At 51.2% G+C, this 21508-nt stretch overlaps 1 protein-coding gene across 16 annotated transcripts in view; it reads left to right on the plus strand.

Annotated features, from left to right (window-relative positions):
* Positions 1–21508, plus strand: part of Arhgap22 (Rho GTPase activating protein 22) — a 155943-nt gene that overhangs the window by 125206 nt on the left and 9229 nt on the right. For 7 of the 16 annotated variants that reach the window (XR_003950847.1, XM_011245053.3, NM_153800.4 and 4 more), the window contains 2 exons: positions 4030–4158; positions 19919–20126. Coding sequence is in view for 14 of the 16 variants with exons in the window: in XM_011245053.3 (XP_011243355.1) it covers positions 4030–4158; positions 19919–20126 (337 nt within the window). In the remaining 2 variants the exon portion in view is untranslated. Of the gene's footprint in view, positions 1–4029; positions 4207–11638; positions 12234–19918; positions 20127–21508 lie in introns of those variants that run through there. The other 9 variants (XM_006518956.4, XM_006518957.4, XM_017316007.2 and 6 more) reach the window with 4 other exon arrangements.

A 21508-nucleotide genomic window follows, 5' to 3' on the forward strand; every position in this document is an offset into this window, starting at 1 on the left:
CCGCGGGGGTGTGTGACTCGGGTGCTTTGGGGATGGTTAAGTCCATGTGCTGCACACAGTGGAGCTGAAAGTGGATCCCTGAATAAGACGGCCACCAGTGCCCAGGATGTGTGGCAATATAGTGACTACACAGATTAGTTTAAAAAGAAGAGGAGAGAGAAGGCTGGCTCAGGGGGACAAGTACCTGTTGTCTAACTCTGACAACCTGAGTTCAGTCCCTGGAACTCACACACACACACACACAAATAATAATAAAAAAAAAAAAATAATAATAATAATAATAATAGCAATATAAAATAATAAAGGGGTTAGATAGATGGCTCAGTGTTAGAGAACATGTGTTGTTCTTGTGGAGGACTCGGGTTCTGTTCCCAACATCCAATGGCAACTTACCATTGTCTTAGTTAGGGTTTCTCTTGCTGTGATAAAACATCATGACAAAAAGCAACTTGGGGAGGAGAGGGTTTATTTCTTTGGCTTATTCTTCATGATCATGGTCCCATCATTGAGGAAAGTCAGGGAGGAGCTCGAGGCAGGAACCTGGAGCAGGTGCTGAAGCAGAGGCCATGGACGAGTGCTGCTGCTTACTGGCTTGGTCCTCATGGCTCGCTCAGCTTGATATATATATATATATACCAAGTCACCCTCTCCTGGCCACTGAATAATGCATGCACACAGTGCTCATACATACATGCAAGCAAGACACCTATAAAATAGCAGAAAACAGCCGGGCAGTGCTGGCACAGGACTTTAATCCCAGCACTCGGGAGGTAGAGGCAGGCAGATTTCTGAGTTCGAGGCCAGCCTGGTCTACAGAGTGAGTTCCAGGACAGCCAGAGCTACACAGAGAAACCCTGTTTCGAAAAACCAAACCAAACCAAACCAAACCAAACTAAACAACCCAAAACAAACAAAAAAACAAAATAGCAAAAAACAAAACTTTTAAAACGTAATAAAAATGTTTAAAAACAAGAGGGAAGGGACAGCAATAACAGCTGTAGACACACAGTGAGTGAGCTCGCGGTTATGGTTGGTCCTCTGCTTGCTTCTTCACGCAACCAGTGTGTAAGTTCTTTGAGAGTCCTCACTTTTGCATGTGTAAGATGCTCTTAGTGATAATCCTTCCTGTGGTGACAGTGAGGGCTGCACATGACTGGGAATGTTAAGGCCTCCTACACATGCCCCAGTGCTGTGACTGTCACTTCTGAACATGAAGCCACAGAGGTCAATTTAGTAGCTATGGAAACAACATTGCCCCGACACATGTATGTCTGAGACCATTTTGTCAAGATATCAGACACCAGATAGTGAAGGAAGGGCCTTTGAGCCAGGAGCTGAAAACAAAGCAGACCGTAGGCATGCCTTACTTGACTGCCTTAAGGGAATTTCCAGGCTGGGTTACAGGAAAGGGACATCAATGGAGCCCAGTGGCCTCCACAGGTAGAGACAGCACAGCTGAGAGTCTGGGAGATCAAAGCTCGCAGGGGGACGTATGAAAAGATGAAAGAGCTGTGCGGAGACAACGCATGCACAGAGGACCACCCCACCCCCCACCCCTGTGTTCTTGTCACCACAAGCATTGGAGGAAACCACTCACGACTGAGCGAAGAAGGATCGGAGGTGTCACGTCCACCCCAGCACAGGACGGATTGGTTCTTATTCCCATCTGCCAGACTGGGAAGCCACACAACCATGAGACACTGGGTGGAATAGACAGGGACCGTTCCCTCTGTAGGGGAAGCATGAGCTCTGCCTGCCCCAGCTAGATCCACCTAGGAAACTCCTGCCCTGAACTTAACTTTACCCCACAGGGAGGCTCAGGAGTATTTATAGGAATATAAACCCCCAGCACCCAACCATTGGAAACCCAGTGCCTGGCACCTACTCAGACATCAGGAATGCAAAGAGGCAGGAAGGAGGGAAAGTCAAACAGCTGAAAACAACCCAGAAACTACGTGTGTTTTAAGGTCAACAGACTGAGACATTAGGGTTCTGTCTGTTTGTTTTCGTTGAATAGCTGAATTCAATGTATCCTAAGAGCTCAGTGGAGATACATATAAATAATAATATGGAAAGCCCAAATCATATTTCCAAGAGCAAGTCTTCCATGCACACATAGAAAGAAGCAGCCCATGTGGGTGAGCATGGGCTGTGAAAAGGTGGTGAGCTTAAAGCATTTGAAACTGCGTGTGTTTGCTGTTATTTGAGGGGTTTGCTTGTTTGGGGGACAGGCTCTTACTGCCTGAAAGTCTGTAGGCCTGAGCTGCTTCATGCCTGTGGACCCCCTGCCTCAGCCTCCAGAGTGCTGGGATTACAGGTGTGTGCCACCATGTCTTTGTAGTTTTCCCCTGGTGCTGTGACAAGTCGCCATGAAATCAGTGGCTTAAATGACAGTTTGATTTGTGCAGTGTCTGTGGTCCTGGAGGTTACAAGTCTGGTTTAAGTCAAGGGATCACAGGGCTGTGCCGTGGGGAGGCTGTAGGGGAGAGACCAGCTTCTCCCCCGCCCCTACGTGCTGTCAGGCTCCTGGGCTCCTGACCTTCCTGTACCCTCCAGTCCGGCCACTGTGATTGATCAGGTCACTTTTTGTATGTCGATTTTATTTCTTCTGTATCCACTTTTGTCTCAGGTTTCTCCTTTGCTTTTCCATTACAACTGTACTGGGCCAATTACCAATTTAGATCCCACTGACAAAATTGCTACTTTTCTGTGAAGAAAAAAATATCAACAAAGTATAAAATTTGCAAGGAGAACATATTCCAAGAGTGTACAGCTGATTTAGTATTTGAAAATCCATCAGTGTGCCATATGGTTCTCACTTCCAGGAATGATGTGAGTGCAGGCAAGGTATTTAGTTAAACTGTGCCAGTTTCCTTGTCTGTAAAGTAAGAGGGGTGGGCTGAGGCTATCGAGAACTCAGGTGCGATGTAGCGAGAGACCCAGGTCCTTCCCAATATACCTTTTGTTTGCTTGTTTTACTTATTTTTATTTTTATGTGCGTTTCAGTTTTGTCTACATTTGTGTCTGTGTGAGGGTGTTGTATCCTGGACTTACAGACAGTTGTGAGCTGCCGTGTGGGTGCTGGGGATTGCATCTGAGTCCTCTGGAAGAGCAGGCGGTGCTCTTAACCGCTGGGCTGTCTCTCCAGTCCCTCACAATATACTTGTAACAGCACTGCTTTCAGTCCTTGTGAGGATGGGCAGAGGGTGGCTGTGTGCTCAGCAGAACTGTTCTGGAACTTTCCAGTGTCCAGGAAACATCTGTTCCCATCTGGGCTCCTCTGCTGGGCCATAGTCCTGCAAGGGACAGTCCAGGGCTACCAAAGCTCTCTGTCTACCTTTACCTTGTCCTTTGGGAACACGATTGTCTCTGGGACTCATCCGCAGCACATAGACCTGGAGATAGGATCCTAAATAAGTAACAATGTTTTGGGGGTGTAGAAGGTGGGGAAATCATTCTTTAAAATCTCTTAAATTGCCCAGAGTGCTCAGCATAATGGGTTTTAGAACATCGGGGTGATGAACTCACTTGCAGAGGGCAAGCTGGGAGCCAGTCAAGTGGCTGCCCGAGGAAGCCCCCAATTTGATCTAGCTCTAACTCCCATCTCCCACCTTTTAGTATAGCCTCAAGTAGACCAGCTCAGGTGTAACATCTGGCCAATGGAGCCTTGGTACTCACACCCCCAAATACTAACTGTATTACACACAGTGGGTAACTGATTTCAGCAAAACACACTGAAGGTGCAGTAGAGACTGAACTTCTCCGAGTTGCCCTAGAGTAGCCGTGTCCCCTCATAATGTCCTGTGATGCGTTTGATGATTTTCTGTTTTGATATGGGAACAAACAAACACAGAAAAACACACTGACATGAGGGCAAGGGAAAAAAGAAAAACTAGCAAGTGCCCTCATGGGAAGAGAGACTGGATGCAAACCGAAAGCAAGAGCTGAGCTCCCAGGTGCCAGGAGGGGGACCTGCTGTGCTGTCCTGCATTGGAACCCCGAAGTAAGCCTTGTCTCCCTGTCTCGCAGGTGGTGCCACAGAGCGGGAGAAGGTGCCAGCCAACCCGGAGGCGCTCCTGCTCATGGCCAGCTCCCAGCGGGATATGGAGGACTGGGTGCAGGCCATCCGCCGTGTCATCTGGGCCCCGCTGGGCAGAGGTACTTCCCGTAGCTCGCATGTCCACCCTGTAAAACCCTTGTCTGCAGGTAATCTTGTCCTCTTGCCCCACACCCACAAGTTCCCTCTCACCTGGGACTTGCTGGATACATCCTGCATGTCTGATGGCAGCCTGGTCCCCCTGTTACTGTTCTTGGAGTCATGCCTCCCACCTGGTGCTTAGCCCTTTGGCAGGGGACTCGAATTGCCTAATAGAGTTCTGTGGCCTTTGCTTGCTTGTCTCCTTGCTTCCAGACACCCTGCTAAATGCTGAATCGTCTTCTCACAGGGCACAGGTGGATCATGCCCTGCTCTGTGCTCATGCCCAGTGTGTCTGTCTTCTCCCTTCCTTTTCCCTAGGCCTCCCTGACACACTGAAACCCAACCCTGACCGCCATGCCCACTTGCCGTCCTTGATCTGTTGTTTACTTAATGTTCATTCAAAACATTCAGTGATTTGTACCAGATACCTGGTCTACGCCAGGCACTCCGGAATTCAGTGGTGAACAAAGCAGGTGGTGCCCCTGACCCCCATGACTCGCTGTGTGCCGCAGGCGTCTATAGGCAAGACAGACAAAATACACATGTCTGAAGGTCCTTAAGGGTGAGAGCTGCAGCACAGCAAGGGGACTGGGGATGTGAAGAGGAAGACAGCGGGAGGGCCTGGGTGAGCGAGGGCTGTGGAGCATGGCAGGCAGTGTTCAGACTTCATCATGAATGCAATGGAGCCCCAGGTATAATTGCAAGCAGGAGATAGATGAGACTTGCCTTAGATTGATCTTGTTGGTTTGTTTTTCAAGACAGAGCTTCTCTGTGTAGCCTTGGCTGTCCTGGAACTCACCCTGTAGACCAGGCTGGCCTCAAACTCAGAGATCCGCCAACCCGTGCCTCCTGAGTGCTGGGATTAAAGGCACACGCCACTGCCACCCGGCTTGACTTAGATTGATTGAAAGTCTTAGTCATCATGTAAGAAGTGGGTTGCATGGCCATAGCAGGCTGGGACAGGATGGGACAATCAGTGATAGTGAGATGGCTGGGGTAGCCAGCTATAGAACCTTCTGAGCTTTGCCCAGACCTAGTCCTGGAGGAAAGGAGGGAGTGTTGACTGCAGACACGTGGCTGACTTTATAGGTTGATGTCTATCGGAAGTCATCCTCAGAGTGTTCTTGATGGTGTCGCCATGCTGGGGGGAAGGGGAAGTCCCTGCTGACCATGGAGACCCAGAGCCTCCCAGCAGGGTAGTTCTAGCTATGGTGTGAACATCTTCTCTCCCTATATATAGTATCTGTCAGGCAGGAACAGATCCCTACCTTTGGGAGGTCCAAGCCCATATCCGGATCTGACACGTCTCGTGCTCCCCGCCTCTTACCTCTCCTGCTCTCCTCTTTTATGGCTGGCTATGTCCTGCTTGATCTCCTTTACCAAGCTGCCAACCCCTGTGCGGAAGAGCAAATGTAATGTTAGAAGTTAAGATTGTTCTCTGGAGCCTCATTGGGGCAACCTCATGATTGCAGCTGGCTTGACCCACAGACCATTTAGTAGCCTGGGAAGACCAGAACCACCCAAAGACAGCCTCTGTAGCCACAAAGGCCCTCCTTTTGTGCCAGGACATTGAAAGCGAAGCCAAGGAACAGAGCAGAGTCCACGGGAGACACCGCACATTTGGTCTGCGCTTCATAAGAGGTTGTGAACATCAGAGGGAATTCACAGGGAGGAAAAAAAAAATAATCTGCACTGCATAGACCAAAGGACATGCGCTCGGTAAGAGTAGTCAAGAGGCTGAAAAGAGGAGAGTGGATTAGGGAGCAGGTGTCTGTAGTAGTCGAACCTACCAAGTGATTCCCAGCTCAGTTAGGCAGAGATGAGCCAGTAGGAAATGAGCATGGCTCAAATGGGCACTGTGCAAAGAAGCAACTCTCATAGCCTGTGAGCATGGTGAGTGGGCTTAAGCTTACTGGTTGCCAAAGACCCGTGAATCCACCACATGTTACATCTACATGTCACCCCAATCTTGCATGTATCAGTGGGGAAGTTGCTTGGAGGTATCTGGCAGAGTTACTGCTGGGGCACACAGGAACCAGCATTTCCCCTGGGAGGCAGGTCCCATGTAGACGTATGTGCACAGTTCTTCCAGGAGAGTTAGGTGTAGCAGGGTTTCACAGCCCCGTGTTTATGGCATTCGCAGACTAACTCAAGCACCTAGCTACATTACTAGTAAATGACTAACTCATCCTTACAGTGGGACACCACTGATGGCGGGATCCACCACAGCCCCACCTAATAGCGTAATACGACTATAAAACTGTGGAACTGAAGGAGCAATCGAGATTTAGAGTGCTGTGACCCCTTCATAGTGAATTGAATGATACCACAAAGGGAGTGATGGCGCTTATGGATGGTTAGGGAGCAAAGATACAAAGAAAAAGAGAAACGCATGCCTCAAGAGGATAAGAAGGAGAGAAGAGAGAAGGGTTAATCCCCAGCTCCCAAGTAAAAAACCACAGATAGCAGTGGTGGCAACGGTGGTGTGTGCACTCCTGATTTCAACATGGGGGAAGCAGAGACAGGAGGATTTTCTCAGGCTCACTGCCCAGCCCCATTTAGTCTAAAAATGGCAAACTATAGTCCCTCAGTGAGAGTATGCCTCAAAAATAAGGTAGACGACATTCCTCCCTCATGCCAGCTTTTGGCAACTTCATCCTGCTTGCTAATTCTCTGAATGTGCCTACTCCAGGTATCTTGGGTAAGTGTATAGGGTATGTATGAACATGTACGTGTAAGTACAGGTGCCTGAGTGGCCCAGAGAGTGCCAGATCGCTTGAAGATACAGCTACAGGCAGCTATGAATTGTCTGATGTGGCTACTGGGAATTTAACCACGGAACCGTCTCTCCAGCCACAGAATCTCAATTTCTTTCTCCCATCCCCCACTGCCCTAGACCTTCCCCATTCTCAGAATAATACTCCATTAAGTGCTCCTACCCTCAGTTCGTTCATTCATTCATTCATTCATTCATTCATTCATTCATTTATCAATTAATTATAGACTAGTTACACCTTTTGGGTTTTGCATAGAACTGCTGTGAACATGAGTATAAATGTTACTTTTTAATTGAGACCAAAACACTTGACAAAAACAAGGGAGAAAGGTTCATTTTGGGTTTTGGACCCCCAAGTTTCAGTTCATCTTGGAGGGAAGGCATGGTGGGATTGATGGCTGAGGAGCGTGTGCTAGAGACTCGTTATCTAAGCAGGAAACAGTGTGGAAAGCAGAGGGCTGACTGGAAGAGCCTTTGAAAGCCCTCCCCTGCTAGCCTTCTGACAGTCAAGCTCCACCCCCAAAACAGCACTGACAGCCAAGGTGTGAGCACTCAAAACATGAGCCAGTGGGTGACATTCCAGAGTCCAGTCTTAGCAATGTTGCATGAACAGCCCTTCAAATACTTGCTTTCCGTCTCCTGGGTCCACACCCAGAAGCGAAATTGTTAGGCTCGTGGATAAGTTTTTGAGGAAACACCATGCCCTTCTCCACAGTGGCTGTGCCAAGCATTCCCATGGGTAATGACGTATGTAAGAGTTCATATTTCTTCCCACCTTAATTGTCACCCAACAGCTGGCTGGGGACCTTTCCTCTGCTTGAATAGAAACTGTGCGCAAGCAAGGAAGCCCTTCAAATGCTGGCCCCTGGGTGTCTTTGTTTCCCTCCGTGTCTGACAGCAGCTAGCGCTGGCAATAAGCAGGCAAAAGCTGGGACAAGTGGCATCCTGTTATAGACCCTGTGCTGGCCTAAGGTATTGGAAAGCTGGCCTTCCAAGGGTTAGTGTCCCCACGTAGATGCATTCTTGGCTCTCTGGACTCTGTGATGACCACGGTCTATAGGCTTTCCCTCAGGCTCCTGGCAGCGTTTTATTAGTTCTCTGTTCAGTGGTTGTCTGTTTCTCCGCCCCTTCCTCTTGTGCCCAGACCACACCGAACTCTTCACCTGTGCCTACAGTTGTCAGTGCCGTCTTCCAGAATGACTGGGGTACATTTGTAAGAACAGCGTTCAGCACTGGAGGGTTGCAGAAGCGTGCATGAACCCACAGGGGTTAGGGCTACTCAGGTACAGGTGCCCTCTTGCACCAGGCTGTGATCAGCACAGGACCAGCAGCATCCTGTATCAGTATGGTGTGCAGGGGGTGTGCAATTGTAGGATCAAGCTTTGGGTGAGATGGAGCGGCTGAGACCTTACAGTGGAACAGAGCAGCAGAGGGAGGAGTTGTCTTCCAGCCAACTCCCAGCCCTAGCAGCCTTCTTATATGCTTCAAGGAGTCTTTAGACCATTCTTTTGGTCCATTACATCCCAGCTTCTAGCACCACCCACAGGCATTGAGCCTTATGTTTTGGACCAATCATGGCCTGGCTACTAGTCACCTCTCTTCCCTGGGGTGGAGGTGGGGAGTACACCCCTTCTGGCCAAGGTGGAAATGGTTCCTGAAAGTTCCTGGTTGCAAAATCGACCTCACACTGTCTCAAACAGCTCTGGGTGGGGCTGGGCCTTCAGGGGCCAGGACAATCAGCTATAGTTTGTGGCCTAGTTGGCTCAAAGCACGCCTGGAGTGTTTGTGACAGCCAACAGCTGGTGCTGGCATGAGGGTAGCTACTCTGGCATGTGACCTATAGTCCTCTCCATCAAGGCGGCAAGGACAACACAAGAGCCCAGCAGCTGCCAGATACTCAACTTCCCGACTCCTGGCCACTTTGTTTATTTACAGAGAAATGGGCATCAGAAGAAATGTTTAAGTCTAAACCAAAGGACTTGGCATTTGTGCCAACAGTGATGATGGCAGTGACTACACCTGCTAGGTGCCCAGGAAGAGGTGGGTCCCCCTTGCTTCTTAGAGGCTTTTGTTTCTGTTTTGCTAATAGCCATAATGGTTGTAGTTGTGGGTGTAAAGTGGTGTCTCATTGTTTAAACAAAGTGTTGCCAGGCCATAGCCAACCAGGAAGATGTCGGGTGGAAACCTGCCAGACCCCATCCTTATCCCTGGTGGAAGTGAGAACACTGATGTAAGTTAGAGGAAGTTCTGACTGAGTTAGGAGATGAGTGCACACCTCTGCCCCACCCCCAAGCCCCAGAGAAATGGGCTTCTACTTGGAGAGAGAAGAGACCAGAGAATTCTAAGTCAGGGATTGTGATGATCTGACCTTCAGTGTTGAGGGGACTCTGACTGCACCCTGGGCAGGCCTGAGGGCAGGACCACAACCTGTTTGACTATCCATTGCCAGAGGGCAGCTCTCCTCTGGGTCTGGCTGATGAACTGAACAGGCTGCAACTCTGTCCAGAAACTAGGAGTGATGAGATCTCCAGGATGTGAGTGGAAGAAACATTGACTCCGGGAGTTGGGCTGAGCAAGGACAGAGGTTAGCGGCAGTGGAAGCAGAGGCAGCGTGGAGCAGGCTGAGGGATTGTGAGAGTTTGGCTCTGGGTCTGAGCTACCTGTGAGTCTGTATAGGCAGCTAAGGGAGGAGGAGTCAGGAAGGCTGGGAACCACTTCTCCTCAGCACCATCCTCTCCACATCTCCGCCTCAATGGGAGGGAGACTCAAGAAGACAGTCTTATTTCCAGTTCCAGTGAATGTCAACCTGGCAAGCCAGTGGGCCTGAGCCTGGGCTTCTGACACTTGGACCCTTGAACCTGGTTCTGATTCTGTCTGCCCCTTCTAGTGAGGCAGGAAGGTTAGGATGACAGGTGGAGACTCCCCTACAGACCTGGAATCCTGGTCAGTCTAACACAAGGCAGAGCAGGCATCTGCAGAGTTTAAGGACTGGTTCACAGTCTCCTTGGGTCTCCTTCCCAGGTGTCCTGAAGGCCTCTTCCCTAGAAGAGCTCCAGGAGCCTGTGATCTGGGGTCCTCAAGTCAGGGGAGAAAGGTGGCAGCCACTGCTCCAGGCTCAGCAGAGCCAGGGCATTGGGCTATCTGCCAGGGGAGCGAGCTCCCCACCACACATACCCTGCTCAGCATCCCCCCCTGCTTCCCACCATCCTGTTTTTCCATCCCCCCTCCCTTGTTGTGTAGTCTTATCAACCTGCCTCCCGTCACTGGGCTCCACGGAGCTCAGCACTTCTACACACAGTTCAGAGATGCCCACCCAAGTCGAGTAGTCTGCCTGCTACCAGGATGCTCAGGGAAAAGAACCATCCTTGTGACTGGTCTCAGCTTTCCAGCCCCGCCCCCAAGCGTGCTCCTGATCCAACAGACTAGAGCTCAGGGAAGCAGGGCTGGTGAGAATTCATAGGCAGGAGGCAGCTGCAAACCTCCACTCACCTGGGGCTTTTCTAGGTCTAACTCAGATGGGGAAACTGAGGCTCAGAGAGGAGAAAGCAAGTGGGCACCTACCTACCCACCCTAGGATGAGTAGGTAGGAGCCTCCACCCTTCCCATGTTCATAGTAACGTGAGGAGAGAAACTGAACACTTTGGATTAGACACACTCTTGAATGGAGGACTTTAGCCCTACACTTTAGTTTCAGGGCCTGGACTAAGAGTCTCATTATCCCACAGCCAAAAATTAATGGGAGCATGGGCTTCCCCCAAGGACCCAGGGAAGGAGACTATGCCCCTAGCCTTTACACTGCTTGGGCTGACATGTCTCATCTCCTCTTCCTCTTATGCTTCAAGCGTCCTGGGTCCCTTGGTGGTCTGTGACCGCCTGTCCTCCCTTAGCATGCTTATACCCACTGAGCTGCTCTGGCTGAGTAAGGTGAGGCAGTCACAGGTTTCAGGAAGAGACATGGACATCAAAATAGCCCATGTGAAGTGAAGACAGGATGTGACTGAGACTGACTCAGCCTGCCTTTATTTACCAGTTTGGTAGTTTGATCATTATGGATTTTTGTACTAGGGTTTGTGTTTTGTTTTGTTTTGTTTTGTTTTGTTTTGTTTTGTTTTGTTTTGTTTTGTTTTAGAGATGAGGGTCTCTCTACATAGCCCTGGCTGTCCTGGAACTCACAGAGATCCACCGACCTCTGCCTCCCAAGTGGTGGGATTAAAGGCATGTACATGTGCCACAACACCTGGTTCGAGGGGTGCTCTTAAAAATATTGCAGTGGGTTGTGTATTTTGGTTCTTGGAGCAGCCTTAAACTTTCCCTTGGTCTTTACACCAAGTGAGAGCCTACTAAATGTGAGCAAATAAAGTGACTTGTCCCCTGCACACCTCCCTTCAAGGGAGGCCCCATCCCCCAGGCTCAGGGCCTTCTTCCTCCTCTCCATGCCTCTATCTCTTCCAGCTCTGCTTCTGCCTTCAGGTGTAGGCTGACCCTACACCTTAACGTTGTGGACTCTTCTCCTGAAGGAACCGGGAGAAGTTAGACTTCATAGACAGACACTTGAGGAATGATCTCTGTCACTTCCCAGCTAGGAAACCTCAGACAAATAGCGTAACCTCTCTAGAGCCTCCATAGCCTCTTTGTATTAAAAAAAAAAAAAAGAGTTGTTAATTATCTTTTAAAGCTGTTCAAGGAGATGAGATCAAATCCAAACCATTGCCAGTAACTCTAGGGGTACCGGTTCCAAAGAGGTCCGAGACCTGGAAGGCCTGGGATATGGAGCCCTCCAAGCCACAGTTGCTTTAGGTGAAGCATCAATGCCCTGCTCGCAGGTTGACTCAGACCCAGTTGCCCAATCCTCCCTTGCCTCCCCTGGGCTTTGGCCTGCGTGGGTGTTCCTGAAGAGGGTCCCCAGCTAGAAGGAAGTGATCGTGTGGAGAGCTGCTGCGAACTCAAAGCGCCTGATACCGCGGCCCCGAGAAAGGGGTGCGGACCGGGAGCTCCCAGCGCTAAGAGCTGCCTGGCAGGAGGTATCCCAGGCACTCGATCCTCCCGCCCTCGCCCCAGGTCCAGCCCTGGGCGGCTCAGGCCGGGCGGGCGGCGGGCAAGACGCTACCTGTGCGCGTGCCGGGCATTCCTGCCGCCGCCGCGCCGCCGCACCCGGGCGCGCCATGGGCCTGATGCCGGCCGCGCGGGCTTTCTCGAGCTGCCGCGCCTGCCCCCGGCCGCCCTGCCATCTGCCCGCCTGCTGCGCGCCCGCTGCCCCAGGTAGGGGCTCGACAGGGTGCGGGACCAGGGGACGCGGGGCTCGCGGGCCCTGCGGGAGGGTGGCTATATCGTGGGAGTCGGGGATCCGAGATAGTTCCTTAAAGGGCTGGAGAGCCATGTACGTGCTGTTTGTGTCGGTGGGAAGAGGACCTGGCGATCCCCCACCCCTTTTCCTGTCAGGGGTCCGACCTGTGTGAAGAGACTAGGAAACTGAGACTAGGAATTTGTTAAAGATCCTCCTCATCCCCTTCTGCTCTGAGACCTCACAGGAAGTGGGTCCCAGGCTCTGACTCCAAATCCAGTTGGAAGCCTTTGGAAAGCCACCATCCAGAGGAGGGAATCAGTATGTCCTGGGCTTGGCTAGCATTGGGCAACCCCATCCTCTATGGCCTTAACCTGTGGGGGTTTTCCAGGCCATTCTGGGGGGCAAGTTAGAAGAGTTTTTCAATCCCTTCCCAAGCTGAGGCTATCAGTAGGTAGGGCCTGAAAGAGGGGCATTCAGTAGTCCTGTCAAAGGCAAAGTAGGTGTTCAAAGTGGGTGTATTGGTGGGTTGCAAATGGGAGTGAACCAAAGAGCAAGGAAAGGCTCTTTGTAAACGTTTGGAGAATTGTTTTCTCATTGCACCTTCCCGCTGATTGTGGCCTACTCACCACTGGGGAGAGCCAGAGGCAGACAGTGGCCAAGCCGATCTGCTGCCTCAGCTCTGGGACCAGAACCAGGAGGGAATCCCAGTAGCCTTCCATTCTTGCTGGGCTTCCTCCAGGGCTTCCCTTGAGGGTCAGGAGAAAACCACTAGGTGCCCTGTGTTAACATTCATAGCTTCAGGACTTGGCAGGAAGGTTGAGGGCTGCTTCCAGGGTCTTCTAGAATGATCTCTGAGCAGTGGTGGGATCTGTGACTTCTACTCTTGCCTGGATTTCTGAGATGTGCTCACTGGAGGCATGTAGGCCAGGCTAGAGGGAGCAGCTGTCAGTGCAGAAGCTGTGGCTGCAGGTTCATCCCTAGGAAAGGCACCTCTGCCAGCTTCCTCTCCTTTGGCAGAGCAGGCACTTGGGTGACGAGTGTAGGCCAGGCCCTCAAGAAACCACATACTGGCTGGGTTTCCAGCTACATGACAAGCCTACCAGAACTGGTTCTTGGCACATTTCCTCTCTGAGACTTGCCAGGAGGGCTTTGGGAGTTCACAGAGCCTACCAGGGGAACTGTGGCAAAGATAGCAATGGGCGGAGCCTCTGGAAATGGAGGCCTGAACATGGCTTGTCTATAGCAGGGGCAGCTGGCACGGAAGACTCGGAAGGCTGAGCTGGAATGAGGTCATAAGTCCAGTCAAGGAGGGGATGCCCTGGGAGTGTGGGTCCATCTTGGGCCTCAGGGCAGTCTGTGAAGACAGATCTCACTCCAAAGAGGTTGTGGTCTACTGTTTCAGCCAAATGTGTGCCCTGAGCCTGTATCTCTGTGTTCTTATTACTGGCCTGCTTGTGCCCCTACCTCATGGTGTCTGGGGTCAGTGCTCATGTGACCCTTTGTCTCCTTGCCTCGATCTCATCCTCGGACACCAGGTGTCCTCCATCAGAGTTACTCCACTGACTTCCCTCCCCACAATTCCTTACCTCCTACTTAACGTGTTTACTCTGTCGCCACCTTCTCAAAACCTCTTCTGTTCTGAAGTGCCAGGACTTTGTGGCTTTCCCTCTGCTGGACTGCTGCCCTATTTGGGGACAGTGAGATGTTCAGAAGGCTTTTCTGGGAGGCAGGGGTTGAGAGGGGCTGTCACACCAGACCTGTCAAGACTGGGTGCCATGTGCACCGGTGGTCTTATCTAGGTGTTGTGCCCACGGGCTGGTTGGTGGGGGCCAGTAGGGCAGAGCTTGCTTCCCAGCCTGGTTTGTACAGGGAAGACCTCCACTGGGGGCGTGCTCTCAGCCTGAGGGCTGCTCTGATGCTTTTCAGCAGGGTAGCACCCACAAATCCACAGCTTTACTTTCTAGGTTTCCAGTGTCCAGTGACACCTGCTGCCTGAAAATACTAAGTGGAAAATTCCAGAAACAAATAGCTCCTAAGTTTTAGATTGTGGATTGTGATGAAATCTTGAACCCTCCCACTTTATCCCATCTGGGGTGTGAATCATCATTTTGGGGTGTCTGTTCTGTGTATGTCACTCACCTGTCAGATCAGATGTCATGGTGTGTTAGTGCTGGGGTTCACATAGCCTTTACTTCATTCAACAATGGCGCCAAGCACAAGACTAGCACTGGCAATTGGAGTAGTTGCTTTCTTGACGTGAAAGTGTTCAAGTATAGAAAGGGGCGGGATATGAGGATCGGGGACATCCACATAACTGTCATTCCAGTACAACGTTGAAATTGTTCTGTTTTGGCAACTACTTAGTTTGGATCCAAAGAAACTGGGACAAATGGCTCTCTGTGGTATCTAGTAGAGTACCAGCAGACATACTAGCTTCCAGGCTCCGGAGGGAATCAAAAATGCTCCTTAACACAGTCCGTGCTGGCATCTGGATTCTTCTCAGCCCTCTCCCTACCCTAAACTTCTCAAGCTCGTGGCTTCCCTTCTGCAGCTTCTCAGTTCCTTGCAACCCGCTCTTCAGTTAGGCTTTTTCTTTTATCTTCTGCTCCTGCCTGTCTTTCTTGGTCTCCTTTGCCCACACTCTTTTTTTCTTACTGCCCCGCCCCCTCCCAGTCTCCTCTGATGGCCCGGCCCAGTCTGCTGGGCTCTCTTCCTGCTCTGATCTCCTCCAGACGCCTCTGGCCCTCCTCTCCCTCATATACACAGTAAAAATCTTCCCCTCACCCACACCTTGGAACAGTCCTGTGCTCAGTTTATACATACACTTAGATCATGGTCTACTTAGGGGATGGTATTGTCTGCAGTTTCCCCGGGGATCATGGTTAGCCTCCGGGTGGCAGGGGATAGGGGACCTGAACAGGGCCAGGCACAAGCACACAGTAAGAGACAGATGGCAGGTATCCTGAGCATAGGGCTCAGGGAGCAAGAAGGAAGCTGGTTGGAGTCCCTGAGCTTTATGAGTTTCATGTCTTCCTGAAGGTGGCCGTCAGTCACTGCGAGCTGAGGCCAGGAGCTGAGTGCAGGGACTTAGGACAGAACACTGCATGGTGTTTGTCCTATACACTCACTCCTCCACCTCTGCCCCAAAGAAAGCAATGCCTTCCCACTGCTGTGACTCTGGGGTGGAGGTGTGGTGGAGAGAGAAGGCCCTGCGCCCCACCCCCACCCCGTGTGTGTGTGTGTGTGTGTGTGTGTGTGTGTGTGTGTGTGTGTGCTGACACTGGAGACAGTTGGGAAGTGAGTCTCACTAAATGGAAGGTCTCTCTGAGTGGATGGGAGGAGGCAGGGGTCATTCCAGGCTAGCCCATGCCCCACTGGGGGACACTTTGTTCGTGGGCACTTCCTCTGTATGTTCTATTCCTTGCTCATTTGAAGTAATGGTGCTCCTGGTTACACCAGACACGGCTTCCCATGGCTTCCCTGTGAGCCAGGTCCCCTTCCCCACTTGGCCAGACTCTGGTGTTATCTGGGGAAGTCTTTATTCACAGACTTAAAGCAGAAGAGGCAAATGACTGCCCCAAAGCCTGAAGCAGCCTAGGTGGGGTAGGGGCCAGTAAGGAATACTGTGGACTGCAGAGGATTGGCAGGGAGTTTCTGTCAAAGGGAAAACAGCTACTACGGAGTGCTCTGCCACTCTTGACTTTCTGGAACGTAGGCCTGTCACTATCGTAAGTGTGGATTATTTCAAGAGCAACTCAAGAGCTGGGGTGTAGTTCAGTTCTAGAAAGCTTGCCTAGCGCGTGCACCTCAAAACAAAGAGGGGCAAATGGAGAAAAAAAAAGCAAAATTTAAAAATGTTTCCAACGTGACAGGAGGTAGACTCATGCATTTGAGGCCCTGCATGTGGGTGACTGAGTTCTGAGTGAGAGAAAAATAGCTGAATCTCTGTGCTCTGAGCCCAGCCAGCTCTAACCCCAAAGGCTGGGACACTATTTGAGGTGACTCAAGGCCTCCTGAGTCAGCCCTGCGTGGAGCTGCCCAAGTAGCCAGCTTGTCCCTGGGCTTCAGGCTTAGTGCCTTCCCCTGGCTTAGAGGACTAACCTGCCAAGGCCCAGAAGAGGCAGGTTTCCCTCTTGACCAGTATTGCTTCCTCTGCCGTGACCCAGATGTCCATGGGACCTGCTGCCTCATGGGTCCCTCCGCCTCCATTCCGATGTGGACAATGACGGCTGAACAGCTGGGATGTTTGCTGTTCCAGGAGCCACACTGAATGGGCTGGACTAGGTCCCTGCCACATGCACACACAAGCTGACATGCTCACATGATTACATGTACAAACAAAAGCTTAAAGTGTGTGTGTGTGTATGGCACATACAAGCACATACACCTTTTCTTAAGGCACTGATGGTATTCACCTGATGTGTCCTAGGCTTTCTTCCCTGATCTATATGCTTAATTTCCAGATCATGCACTCCATATTCCATTCTCCACCCCCATTCACCCCCTGACTTCTCCACATCCCACATCTCCTTCCCACCTCCCTCTCTCCACATGGATGCCCCCCACCTCTCACCCCACCTGACCTCTGAACTCCTTGGGGCCTCCAGTCTCTTGAGGGTTAGGTGCATCATCTCTGAATGAACAGAAAGTCCTCTACTGTATGTGTGTTGGGGGCCTCATATCTGCTTGTGTATTCTGTCTGTTTGGTGGTCCAGTGTTTGAGAGATGTGGTATTGGATGAGGGAAAAGGACTGAAGCCCTGAGAGCCAGCAGAAAGAATGGAAACAGGCAACCTCAGGAAAAAGGAGGTGGGGGTGGGGCTCCAGAATGTACCAGAGACCTGGGAGGTGAGAGACTCTCAAGACTCAAAGGGAGGGATCTTAGATAAAATGCTCAACTATAGGGAGAGGGAACTTATAGAGCCCACTTCCAGCAGGAAGATAGAATATCAAATGAGGAAGGGGGCATCCCATAGTCACATCTCTGATCCATAATCGTTCCTGTATGAAAGATTACAAGGATGGAAATGGACAGGAGCCTGAGGAAAAGAAGGTCCAGTGAGAGGCCCAAAGTGGGATCCAGCTCAAGGGGAGGCCCCAAGGCCTGACAGTATTACTGAGGCTATGGAGCGCTCACCAAAAGGGATCTATCATGACTGCTTCCGAAAGACCCAAAAAGCAGCTGAAAGAGTCAGATGCAGATATTTGCACCCAACCAATGGACAGAAGCAGCTGACCCCTGTTGTTGAAGGGAAGGCTGAAAGAAGCTGAGAAGAAGGGTGATCCTGTAGGATGCGTCTTATTTTTAAGTTGCTTGGAGCAGGGAATGAGGTAGGCTACCAGAGAGATGGTTGAATTCCTCACTTGGCTGCACCATGACCCAGTTCCCACAAAACTATAGTCCTTAACACAACTCGCTCTAGCATGGTGGCCTTGTCATGCCTCAAAGGACATCCTTGGGGGAATGTCTGCACAGTGAGGAGGTGAATAACACTATCCATTCTAGAGACCAGACCTCCTAGAACGGTGGTAGGGTCTCAACTTGAGGGTCTCGGGGGATTGAGTGATGCTTTCATAGGGGCCAAATATCAGACATTCTGCACATCAGATATTTATGTACTGCATTATAACAGTAGCAAAATTATAGCTACAAAGTAGCACCAAAAATAATTTTGTGATCAGGGGGTCACCACACCATGAGGAACTGACTGTATTAAGTGGTCACAGTGTCTGGAAAGTTGAGAACCATGCTCCTGTGTCTTAAGGCAGTGAGTTTCTCCAGCTGCTGACCCGCTGGGCAGAGAGCTTTACAGATCTTGGCACCTTACACTCCTTGCCTGGGCTATTAGGAAACCCCAGTCTTGTCACGTATCAGATTATCAGTGTTCTTAGCCGGGAATTCCTCTGCCTTCTCTCCTACTCTTGTCATTAGATATTTGGACTCTTTTCTTTCTGATGCTTTGGTTGTTTTTTTTTTTTTTTTCTCCCAAATGTTTTCATATTGGAGAGTGTACAAACCATTCGGGCACTGTTCAATGGTCTTGCTTTATTCAAGTGTGTGTGACTGGGATAGTGTGTCAGGTTCAGATACAGGGATGCTGGAACCCCGAGGCACCTCTGGTCACAGACCCACTAAGAGCTAAGCCCTGGCTTGACACACCAATTTGACTTATTTATAGCTTCACATGAAAGAAGATACACAGTGTGTACTCGGGGGTTCGTTTATTTTGCTCACGATTATGGTTTTTGTTCTTAAGAATTTCCAGAGCCTCTGCCATCTGCTCCACCCTCCTTAAATCTTGTTCACATGGTGCTGTAACCATTCCGGCTTTGAAGCTGTGCCACTGAATGCCCACCTCCCTCCCAGCCCCCAGCAGCCACCAATCCACTCCACTTCCTGTCTGTGTATGACAATGTAGGAATGTCTCACCAGCGAGGTCACACAACTTTTGTTCCTTTGTGAATGTCTTATTTCGCATTGTGTCTTCTGGATTCTTCTGAGTCGTAGCCTCTCTCAGTGTTTCCTGACTTTGTGAGGCAGAACCGCGTCTCGCTGTGCAGGTGTAATGCATTGTGGGTATTGATGGGGTGCAGATGGTCTCCCATCTTTTGTTGCTGTTTGCAAAGCTGCTGTGCCTGTGCACACACACCTCATCCATGTCTCCGTTCAGTTCTGTGTCTACCCAGAGCTGGGACTGCTTGCAGTCAGTCTGTTCTCAGTTCCTTGAAAGTCCCACCACACTGCATGTCTGCCTCAGCTGTACCATCTCCTGTTCCTGCTAGTGGTGCCCAGTGATTCATTCCTCCACCCTGAGCAGTGCATAGACCTGCTCCTCCTCTTCCTCCTCCTCCTTCCTCCCTTCTTCTCTCCCTCCCTCTCTCCCTCTTCTTCCCCCACCCCTCCCCCCGCTCTGTGTGTCTCTGTGTGTGTGTGTGTCATAAGGCACATATGAAGATAGAAGACTACCTTGGGTGTGTGACCTTAGGGACAGGGTCTCTGGCTCACTGCTGCATATTCCAGGCTAGCTGGCCAATAAGTTTTCAGGGACCGTCCCACCTTCACTTCCCCATCCTGCCCTGGGGTCACAAGCACTGGGATTACACATGTGTGCCACGTGTCCAGCTGTGCCCGGACCTGAGCTCAGGCCTCACACCTGTGTGTCGAGCTTTACCCACTGAACTGAGCTAGCTCCCCAATGCTCATTGCATCGTTGCGAGGAATGGCGTTGAGAGGGATGTTGTTTCTCACATCAGTGTGCCATCGGTCTGGTCCTCTGAGCTGTGCCTTCTGACCCCTCCCTCGTGCAGCAGTGCCCAGTGGGCTGACCCATGAGGCAGCTGCTCATTTTCCTGTGCTTGGGCATGGCATAGTTTCCAATCTGGAGTGAGTGAGTCCATCCATCCATCCAGTACAAGCGCATGCTCCCTAAGGGCCCTTCCCTCCTGGCTGAGACAAGCTCCACAGGCCACACCTACTGCTGCCCTAACAGCTCTGACCAGCCACCTGGCTGTGCCCTCCCAGTGTCCAATCTGTCTGTCTCCTTGGGAAGAGCTTCCTTTGGCGCACACACAGCATTCTTTGCCTTCCACTGTCCCAGACACTCTTCAGCTACCATTGTGCTGAGTGCCAGGGAGCGTGAATCATCCCTTTCTGTGTGCAGGGATCTTTGGCCAGCGGCTAGAGGACACAGTGCACCATGAGCGGAAGTTTGGTCCCCGGCTGGCACCTCTGCTGGTGGAGCAGTGTGTGGACTTCATCCGGGAGCGAGGACTCAGTGAAGAGGGCCTCTTCCGGATGCCTGGCCAGGCCAACCTGGTGAGGGACCTGCAGGATTCCTTCGACTGTGGGGAGAAGCCGCTGTTTGACAGGTGAGCTTTGGCGGGCAGGGCAGTATAGGTGGAACCACTTGCTAAGGCTCCGGTAGGCTCCCCCTGACACCAGCATCTCTGAGCAGGGCCTGGTGTGTTGGCTGTCCATGTGACTCATGCATGTTTAGCCAGTCTGCCCAGAGTGTGGGTCACAGAATCAAGCTGGTCCTGATCTTGAAGGTGTCTGCGCAGGCAAGGCCAGCCATCTGGTCGTTTCCACAGCTCTTCCCTGACCCGGGTAGAGGAATGAAGGCCTCAGCTAGCTGCCAGGTACAGCTGCGTCTCGGATTCCATGCTAACTGCAACACACCTCATTAGCTTTAACTCCCCTATTGACCCAGCCCAAGCTTCTGTAATGGCAAGATGGCAAAGCAACTGAGTTCCATCTCGGTCAGATTCTGGGAAGACAGTCATTTCTGTCTGCTTTGGATCTATACTCATCACTGAGGCTTTCCCATGGCTAGGGGAAGACACTACCATCCACTGCCCAGTCTAAGAATGGGGGAAGAGGGCTTGCCTCTCCGTGGGGTTGTGCAGTCTGTCTCATTACAGAGCGGGTTTGTATAGTTCTTATATCAAGCCATCAAACCAAACCAGACGTCCATAAAGCTTCTGCCTCTTGTGACATCTCCTCTCAGATGTCGGCTCCTTTTGCCAGGAGACAGGCTCTGCAGCGCTCATCTTGGCCCTGGACCGCCCCGAGCACACCGAGTGGGCCAATTCTTTCATTAGATGTGCAGTCCAGGACTAACCATGGCTCTTCAGGGAGGGCATACGAGTCCCTTTACCTGGCTTCTTGTGAAACTCTTGTGGAAACTTGTGCGTCACTCTCCATGTCTGCAGCCAGATGCCATCTCTTCTGCAGGCATCAAAGTTAGAGACGGCCTCAAACAAGAGCTGTCTTGGTAGGGGCTGGGAACAATGGCTTTTAGTAAGGTTCAGGGTCAGATACACTGCTGTAGGTTAGATACTACTGGAAGGATGTCAGACCTCACATCACCATAGTCAAGCTCATTGGGGTCTCTGGGCAAGGTACCAATCCTTCCGGCCTATCCCACCCTGTAGTGAGTGTCATTGTCTCGTCATGCCTCCTGTTTTAATGCATGATGCCACCTGGACTCAGATTGGCTTCTGTCCCTGAGTTCAGGCCCACAGACCTACACCTCTGCTCTGGCAGCATGACAAGACCCTTCTTCCAGGCTGTGGAAGAAGCCCCTCCATCATGACACCAACCAACTGGGCTTGCATGATGGGGCTCCCTCTCCCAGACTTACTCTGCCTGGTGCTGTAGCCCCTGCCCACCCAGCTCTTTGTGCTATAGCTTAAGTACATAAAATGCTTCTGGCCTTGGTCTTCCTCTACTTCAAAACTCCCCTTTCACC

Source organism: Mus musculus, chromosome 14 (assembly GCF_000001635.26).
Source record: "Mus musculus strain C57BL/6J chromosome 14, GRCm38.p6 C57BL/6J".
Classification (NCBI taxonomy): Eukaryota; Metazoa; Chordata; class Mammalia; order Rodentia; family Muridae; genus Mus; species Mus musculus.